The following is a 9948-nucleotide window of genomic DNA, read 5'->3' on the forward strand; positions in this document are numbered from 1 at the left end:
GTTGTTGTTGATGTTGTTGATGTTGTTGTTGATGTTGTTGTTGATGTTGTTGTTGTTATTGATGTAGATGTAGATGTTGTAGATGTTGTTGTTGTTGATGATGTTGATGTTGTTGTAGATGTTGTTGTAGATGTTGTTGTTGATGTTGTTGATGTTGTTGTAGATGTTGTTGTTGATGTTGTTGTTGTTGATGTTGTTGTTGTTGATGTTGTTGTTGTTGATGTTGTTGATGTTGATGTTGTTGATGTTATTGATGTTGATGTTGTTGTTTATGTTGTTGTTGATGTTGTAGATGTTGATGTTGTTGTTTATGTTGTTGTTGTTGTACATGTTGTTGATGTTCTAGATGTAGATGTTGTAGATGTTGTTGTTGTTATTGATGTAGATGTTGTAGATGTTGTTGTTGTTGTTGATGATGTTGATGTTGTTGTAGATGTTGTTGTTGATGTTGTTGATGTTGTTGTTGTTGACGTAGATGTTGTTGATGTTGTTGATGTTGTTGTTGATGTTGTTGTTGTAGATGTTGTTGATGATGATGTTGATGTTGTTGTAGATGTTGTTGATGTTGTTGTTTATGTTGTTGTTTATGTTGTTGTTGTACATGTTGTTGATGTTGTAGATGTTGTAGATGTAGTTGTTGTTATTGATGTAGATGTAGATGTTGTAGATGTTGTTGTTGTTGTTGATGATGTTGAAGTTGTTGTAGATGTTGTTGTTGATGTTGTTGATGTTGTTGTTGTTGATGTTGTTGATGTTGTTGTTGATGTTGTTGTTGTTGTAGATGTTGTTGTTGATGTTGTTGATGTTGTTGTTGATGTTGTTGATGTTGTTGTTGATGTTGTTGTTGTTATTGATGTAGATGTAGATGTTGTAGATGTTGTTGTTGTTGATGATGTTGATGTTGTTGTTGATGTTGTTGTTGATGTTGTTGTTGATGTTGTTGTTGTTGTTGTAGATGTTGTTGTTGATGTTGTTGTTGATGTTGTTGATGTTGTTGTTGTTGATGTTGTTGTTGATGATGTTGTTGTTGATGTTGTTGTTGTTATTGATGTAGATGTAGATGTTGTAGATGTTGTTGTTGTTGATGATGTTGATGTTGTTGTTGATGTTGTTGATGTTGTTGTTGATGTTGTTGTTGTTGTTGTAGATGTTGTTGTTGATGTTGTTGATGTTGTTGTTGATGTTGTTGATGTTGTTGTTGTTGATGTTGTTGTTTTTATTGATGTAGATGTAGATGTTGTAGATGATGTTGTTGTTGATGTTGTTGATGTTGTTGTTGATGATGTTGATGTTGTTGTAGATGTTGTTGTTGATGTTGTTGATGTTGTTGTTGATGATGTTGATGTTGTTGTTGATGTTGTTGTTGATGTTGTTGTAGATGTTGTTGTTGATGTTGTTGATGTTGTTGTTGATGTTGTTGTTGATGTTGTAGATGATGTTGATGTTGTAGATGTTGTTGTTGTTGTTATTGATGTAGATGTAGATGTTGTAGATGTTGTTGATGTTGTTGTTGTTGATGTTGTTGTTGTTATTGATGTAGATGTAGATGTTGTAGATGATGTTGTTGTTGATGTTGTTGATGTTGTTGTTGATGTTATTGATGTAGATGTTGATGTTGTTGATGATGTTGATGTTGTTGTTGTTGATGTTGTTGATGTTGTTGTTGATGTTGTTGATGATGTTGATGTTGATGATGTTGTTGTTGATGTTGTTGTTGATGTTGTTGTTGTTGTTGTAGATGTTGTTGTTGATGTTGTTGATGTTGTTGTTGATGTTGTTGATGTTGTTGTTGTTGATGTTGTTGTTGTTATTGATGTAGATGTAGATGTTGTAGATGATGTTGTTGTTGATGTTGTTGATGTTGTTGTTGATGATGTTGATGTTGTTGTAGATGTTGTTGTTGATGTTGTTGATGTTGTTGTTGATGATGTTGATGTTGTTGTTGATGTTGTTGATGTTGTTGTAGATGTTGTTGTTGATGTTGTTGTTGTTGTTGATGTTGTTGTTGATGTAGTTGTTGTTATTGATGTAGATGTAGATGTTGTAGATGTTGTTGATGATGTTGATGTTGTTGTAGATGTTGTTGTTGATGTTGTTGTTGTTGTTGTTGTTGTTGATGTTGTTGATGTTGATGTTGTTGATGTTGTTATTGATGTAGATGTTGATGATGTTGATGTAGATGTTGTTGTTGTTGTTGATGTTGTTGTTGATGTTGTTGATGTTGTTATTGATGTTGATGTTGTTATTGATGTTGTTATTGATGTTGTTATTGATGTAGATGTTGTTGTTGTTGTTGATGTTGTTGTTGACGCTACAGCTGGAGGCCACTCTCGCCCGTGCTCCGGCAAGGACCTCCACTTCTGTCTCAACGGTGGAGCTTGCAGCATCATCACGGGGATTCGAGAACTCTCCTGCCGGTAAAAACCGCTCGCTCACTCACACATCTAGAGAGTTTATACATGTGTGTGTAGAGAGACAGAGAGAGAGATAGTACTATAGCGTTTCGTTTAAACCCGCTCGCTCACTCACACATCTAGAGAGTTTTATACATGTGTGTGTAGAGAGACAGCGGAGAGAGAGATAGTACTATAGCGTTTCGTTTAAACCCGCTCGCTCACTCGCACGTCTAGAGAGTTTTATACATGTGTGTGTGTAGAGAGACAGCGGAGAGAGATGGTACTATAGCGTTTCGTTTAAACCCGCTCGCTCACTCGCACGTCTAGAGAGTTTTATACATGTGTGTGTAGAGAGACAAAGAGAGATAGTACTATAGCGTTTCGTTTAAACCCGCTCGCTCACTCGCACGTCTAGAGAGTTTTATACATGTGTGTGTGTAGAGAGACAGCGGAGAGAGATGGTACTATAGCGTTTCGTTTAAACCCGCTCGCTCACTCGCACATCTAGAAAGTTTTATACATGTGTGTGTAGAGACAGCGGAGAGAGAGGGTACTATAGCGTTTCGTTTAAACCCCCTCGCTCACTCGCACGTCTAGAGAGTTTTATACATGTGTGTGTAGAGAGACAGCGGAGATAGATAGTACTATAGCGTTTCGTTTAAACCCGCTCGCTCACTCGCACGTCTAGAGAGTTTTATACATTTGTGTGTGTAGAGAGACAGCGGAGAGAGATGGTACTAAAGCGTTTCGTTTAAACCCGCTCGCTCACTCGCACGTCTAGAGAGTTTTATATATGTGTGTGTAGAGAGACAGCGGAGAGAGATAGTACTATAGCGTTTCGTTTAAACCCGCTCACTCACTCACTCACACATCTAGAGAGTTTTATACATGTGTGTGTGTAGAGAGACAGAGGAGAGATAGTACTATAGCGTTTCGTTTAAACCCGCTCGCTCACTCGCACGTCTAGAGAGTTTTATACATGTGTGTGTGTAGAGAGACAGCGGAGAGAGACACAGTACTATAGCGTTTCGTTTAAACCCGCTCGCTCACTCGCACGTCTAGAGAGTTTTATACATGTGTGTGTGTATGAGACAAAGAGAGAGGGTACTATAGGTTTCGTTTAAACCTGCTCGCTCACTCGCACGTCTAGAGAGTTTTATACATGTGTGTGTAGAGAGACAGCGGAGAGAGATGGTACTATAGCGTTTCGTTTAAACCCGCTCGCTCACTCACACATCTAGAGAGTTTTATACATGTGTGTGTGTAGAGAGACAAAGAGAGAGATAGTACCATAGCGTTTTGTTTAAACCCGCTCGCTCACTCGCACGTCTAGAGAGTTTTATACATGTGTGTGTAGAGAGACAGCGGAGAGAGATGGTACTATAGCGTTTCGTTTAAACCCGCTCGCTCACTCGCACGTATAGAGAGTTTTATACATGTGTGTGTAGAGAGACAGCGGAGAGAGATGGTACTATAGCGTTTCGTTTAAACCCGCTCGCTCACTCGCACGTCTAGAGAGTTTTATACATGTGTGTGTGTAGAGACAGCGGAGAGAGAGTGTACTATAGCGTTTCGTTTAAACCCGCTCGCTCACTCGCACGTATAGAGAGTTTTATACATGTGTGTGTAGAGAGACAGCGGAGAGAGATGGTACTATAGCGTTTCGTTTAAACCCGCTCGCTCACTCACACATCTAGAGAGTTTTATACATGTGTGTGTAGAGAGACAAAGAGAGATAGTACTATAGCGTTTCGTTTAAACCCGCTCGCTCACTCGCACGTCTAGAGAGTTTTATACATGTGTGTGTGTAGAGAGACAGCGGAGAGAGAGATATTACTATATCGTTTCGTTTAAACCCGCTCGCTCACTCGCACGTCTAGAGAGTTTTATACATGTGTGTGTAGAAGACAGAGAGAGAGATAGTACTATAGCGTTTCGTTTAAACCCGCTCGCTCACTCGCACGTCTAGAGAGTTTTATACATGTGTGTGTGTAGAGAGACAGCGGAGAGATAGTACTATAGCGTTTCGTTTAAACCCGCTCGCTCACTCGCACGTCTAGAGAGTTTTATACATGTGTGTGTGTAGAGAGACAGCGGAGAGATAGTACTATAGCGTTTCGTTTAAACCCGCTCGCTCACTCGCACGTCTAGAGAGTTTTATACATGTGTGTGTAGAGAGACAGAGAGAGAGATAGTACTATAGCGTTTCGTTTAAACCCTCTCGCTCACTCGCACGTCTAGAGAGTTTTATACATGTGTGTGTAGAGAGGCAGCGGAGAGAGATAGTACTATAGCGTTTCGTTTAAACCCGCTCGCTCACTCGCACGTCTAGAGAGTTTTATACATGTGTGTGTAAAGAGACAGAGAGATAGTGTACTTTAGCGTTTCGTTTAAACCCGCTCGCTCACTCACACGTCTAGAGAGTTTTATACATGTGTGTGTAGAGAGACAGAGAGAGAGAGCTAGTACTATAGCGTTTCGTTTAAACCAGCTCGCTCACTCGCACGTCTAGAGAGTTTTATACATGTGTGTGTAGAAGACAGAGAGAGAGAGATAGTACTATAGCGTTTCGTTTAAACCCGCTCGCTCACTCGCACGTCTAGAGAGTTTTATACATGTGTGTGTAGATGACAGAGAGATAGTACTATAGCGTTTCGTTTAAACCAGCTCGCTCACTCACACATCTAGAGAGTTTTATACATGTGTGTGTAGAGAGACAGGGGAGAGAGATGGTACTATAGCGTTTCGTTTAAACCCGCTCGCTCACTCGCACGTCTAGAGAGTTTTATACATGTGTGTGTGTAGAGAGACAAAGAGAGAGATAGTACTACAGCGTTTCGTTTAAACCCGCTCGCTCACTCGCACGTCTAGAGAGTTTTATACATGTGTGTGTAGAAGATAAAGAGATAGTACTTTAGCGTTTCGTTTAAACCCGCTCGCTCACTCGCACGTCTAGAGAGTTTTATACATGTGTATGTAGAGAGACAAAGAGAGAGATAGTACTATACCGTTTCGTTTAAACCCGCTCGCTCACTCGCACATCTAGAAAGTTTTATACATGTGTGTGTAGAGAGACAGCGGAGAGAGATAGTACTATAGCGTTTCGTTTAAACCCGCTCGCTCACTCGCACGTCTAGAGAGTTTTATACATGTGTGTGTAGAGAGACAGAGGAGAGAGATGGGACTATCGCATTTCATTTAAACCCACTCGCTCACTCGCACGTCTAGAGAGTTTTATACATGTGTGTGTAGAGAGACAGCGGAGAGAGATGGGACTATCGCATTTCGTTTAAACCCGCTCGCTCACTCGTACGTCTAGAGAGTTTTATACATGTGTGTGTAGAAGACAGGGGAGAGAGAGGGTACTATAGCGTTTCGTTTAAACCCGCTCGCTCACTCGCACGTCTAGAGAGTTTTATACATGTGTGTGTAGTGAGAGACAGCGGAGAGAGGGTACTATAGCGTTTCGTTTAAACCCGCTCGTTCACTCGCACGTCTAGAGAGTTTTATACATGTGTGTGTAGAGAGACAGAGAGAGATAGTACTATAGCGTTTCGTTTAAACCCGCTCGCTCACTCGCACGTCTAGAGAGTTTTATACATGTGTGTGTAGAGAGACAAAGAGAGAGAGGGTACTATAGCGTTTCGTTTAAACCCGCTCGCTCACTCGCACGTCTAGAGAGTTTTATACATGTGTGTGTAGAGAGACAAAGAGAGAGATAGTACTATAGCGTTTCGTTTAAACCCGCTCGCTCACTCGCACGTCTAGAGAGTTTTATACATGTGTGTGTAGAGAGACAGCGGAGACAGAGGGTACTATAGCGTTTGAGTTAAAGGTTTCCTACACTGCAGGGTGGAATTCATATTCTTAGGTTCTGTCGGTGAAAAGTCACCACCGCTAACGTGGAAGGGAAACAATAAAATGATAAAAATATAAAACAATAAAATTATTATTCTTGGTTCTTTGGGGTAAAGTCACCACCACCACATAGATAGGGAAACAATAAAATAATAAAAATATAAAACAATAAAATTATTATTCTTGGTTCTTTGGGTAAAGTCACCACCACGTAGATAGGTAAACAATAAAACAATAAAAATATAAAACAATAAAATTCTCACGACGTTTCGACTGCAACACCACAAGCAGCAATCATCATCAGGTGTGAAAACCACAGCGAGAAAAATTGGAAAAAAAGTGGCGTTTTTATTTTTGTTGGAAGGATTTGATAAACCATTTGGGGTCTTGATTGATCGTTCACACTTACGGTTACCGTGAGAGATTCGTTAATGAGGCCATCCACATATACAAACACGGAGACAATTTCAACCGAGAAAGATGGATTCTGGGCTTAGCAATCAATGGAAGAATTTGATAAACCATTTCGGGGTCTTGATTGATTGTTCACGCTTACGGTTACCGTGAGAGATTCGTTCACGAGGCCATCCACATATACAAACACGGAGACAATTTCAACCGAGAAAGATGGATTCTGGGCTTAGCAATCATTGGAAGGATTTGATGAACCATTTGGGGTCTTAATTGATTGTTCACGCTTACGGTTACCGTGAGAGATTCGTTCGTGAGGCCATCCACATATACAAACACGGAGACAATTTCAACCCAGAAGATGGAGTCTGGGCTTAGTAATCATTGGAAGGATTTGATCAACAATGTCTGGGTCTTAATTGATTGTTTACGCTTACCACGAGAGATTCGTTAATGAGGCCATCCACATATACAAACACGGAGACAATTTCAACCGAGAAAGATGGATTCTGGGTTTAGCAATCATTGGAAGGATTTGATTAACCATTTGGGGTCTTAAATGATTGCTCACGCTTACGGCTACCGTGAGAGATTCGTTCATGATGCCATCCACTTATACAAACACGGAGACAATTTCAACCCAGAAGATGGAGTCTGGGCTTAGCAATCATTGGAAGGATTTGATGAACCATTTCGGGGTCTTGATTGATTGCTCACGCTTACGGTGGCATTCAGACCGCATCCATTAATTTTTCGTCTCCCCCCCCACTCTCCTCCTCTTTTCCGAACATTGATGGACTAGTCCCTCTGAACAAAACGTCAAATCGCTCTCCGTGGGCTATGCCAAAATAAACTTGAAACTAAACTAAACTCAACTAGAACTCAACTCAACCCAGGGAGTTTCCCAGAGTAACCTGGGCCCGGAGTATTGGGGCCAACAAGAGGAGCCGCTACGGTCACCGGCGATGTCAGTAGGCAGGGATTGTAACTACAGTCACCGTGGGCAGGGATTGTAACTAGAGTCACCGGTGATGTCAGTGGACAGGGATTGTAACTACAGTCACCAGTGATGTCAGTAGGACAGGGATTGTAACTACAGTCTCACGCGATGTCAGTGGACAGGGATTGTAACTACAGTCACCGGTGATGTCAGTAGACAGGGATTGTAACTACAGTCAACGGTGATGTCAGTAGGCAGGGATTGTAACTACAGTCAACCTGTGATGTCAGTAGGCAGGGATTGTAACTACAGTCAACCAGTGATGTCAGTAGGACAGGGATTGTAACTACAGTTAACCTGTGATGTCAGTAGGTAGGGATTGTAACTACAGTCACATGTGGTGTCAGTAGGCAGGGATTGTAACTACAGTCACCTGTGATGTCATTCGGCAGGGATTGTAACTACAGTCACCGGTGATGTCAGTAGGCAGGGATTGTAACATATATTAACTGTATATAGTTTAAAAATATAGTTTATATATAAACTATATATGTAGATATATAAACTATATATATAGTTTATATATCTATAAACTATATGTGTAGTTTATATTAGTAGTTTATATATATAGTTTATATATAAACTATATATGTAGATATATAAACTATATATATAGTTTATATATCTATAAACTATATGTGTAGTTTATATTAGTAGTTTATATATATATAGTTTATATATATAAACTACATATGTAGTTTATATATGTAGTTTATATATATAAACTACATATGTATATAGTTTATATATCTATAAACTATATGTGTAGTTTATATTAGTAGTTTACATATATAGTTTACATATATAGTATATATAAACTATATATGTAGTTTATATATATAATTTACATATAAACTATATATGTAGTTTATATATATAATTTACATATAAACTATATATGTAGTTTATATATATAATTTACATATAAACTATATATGTAGTTTATATATATAGTTTATATATAAACTATATATGTAGTTTATATATAGTTTATATATAAACTATATATGTAGTTTATATATAGTTTATATATATAAACTGCATATATAGTTTATATATGTAGTTTATATATAAACTACATATATGTAGTTTATATATATATAAACTATATATAGTTTATATATCTATAAACTATATGAGTAGTTTATATTAGAGTAGTCCCCCACTGGATACTTGGTTTTAGGGATATCTGTGTAGTGGTGAGTGAGTGGTGAGTGAGTGGTGAGGGAGTGGTGAGTGTAGTGGTGAGTGAGTGGTGAGTGAGTGGTGAGTGTAGTGGTGAGTGTAGTAGTGAGTAGTGGTTGGTGAGTGTAGTGGTGAGTGGGTGGTGAGTGGTGAGTGTAGTGGTGAGTGAGGGGTGAGTGGGTGGTGAGTGAGTGGTGAGTGAGTGGTGAGTGTAGTGGTGAGTGAGTGGTGAGTGTAGTGGTGAGTGTAGTAGTGAGTAGTGGTTGGTGAGTGTAGTGGTGAGTGAGTGGTGAGTGTAGTGGTGAGTGAGGGGTGAGTGGGTGAATGGTGAGTGGGTGAGTGGGTTGGTGGGTGGGTGAGTGGGTGAGTGGTGAGTGAGGTGGTGAGTGTAGTAGTGAGTGTAGTGGTGAGTGAGGTGGTGAGTGTAGTGGTGAGTGAGTCAGTGGGTGAGTGAGAGAGTGAGTGAGTGGTGAGTGAGTGAGAGAGTGAGTGGTGAGTGTAGTGGTGAGTGAGTGGTGAGTGAGTGGCGAGTGGGTGAGTGGTGAGTGAGTGGTGAGTGGGTGAGTGGTGATGTAGTGGTGGTGAGGTGGTGAGTGTGGTGTCTCTGTCTCTCCAGCTGTCCGAGTGAGTTCACAGGAGATCGCTGTCAGAACTACGCCAGGACCATTTTCTACAGTAAGTTGTCTCACCACCCACCACTCACTCACCACTCACTCACTCACTCATTCACTCACCCACCCACTTACTCACCCACTCCTCACCACTCACCCACCACTCACTCACTCACTCACCCACTCACTCACCCACTCACACACCCACTCACTCACTCACCACTCACTCACTCACTCACCCACTCACTCACTCAGTCACTCACCCACCCACTCACCCACTCACTCACTCACTCACCCACTCACTCACTCACCCATTCACTCACTCACTCACCACTCCACTCACTCACTCACCACTCACTCACCCACTCACTCACTCACCACTCACTCACTCACCACTCACTCACCCACTCACTCACTCACCCACTCACTCACCCATTCACCCATTCACTCACTCACTCACCACTCACTCACCACTCACTCACTCACT

The 9948-nt window shown here is 40.5% G+C and overlaps 1 protein-coding gene across 1 annotated transcript in view; it reads left to right on the forward strand.

Annotated features, from left to right (window-relative positions):
* The window catches only part of LOC116957281 (uncharacterized), a gene marked incomplete at its 3' end in the record, with an annotated part of 17017 nt that extends 7492 nt beyond the window's left edge, over window positions 1-9525 (forward strand). The window contains exons 2-3 of the mRNA XM_076064335.1: window positions 2318-2417; window positions 9467-9525. Coding sequence (XP_075920450.1) covers window positions 2318-2417; window positions 9467-9525 — 159 coding nt within the window. The remainder of the gene's footprint in view (window positions 1-2317; window positions 2418-9466) is intronic.
* Window positions 9526-9948: the final 423 nt, after the last annotated feature.

Source organism: Petromyzon marinus, unplaced genomic scaffold (genome assembly GCF_048934315.1).
Source record: "Petromyzon marinus isolate PM22_M1 ecotype Great Lakes invasive population unplaced genomic scaffold, UKy_Petmar_22M1.pri1.0 PM_Scaffold_393, whole genome shotgun sequence".
Classification (NCBI taxonomy): domain Eukaryota; kingdom Metazoa; phylum Chordata; class Hyperoartia; order Petromyzontiformes; family Petromyzontidae; genus Petromyzon; species Petromyzon marinus.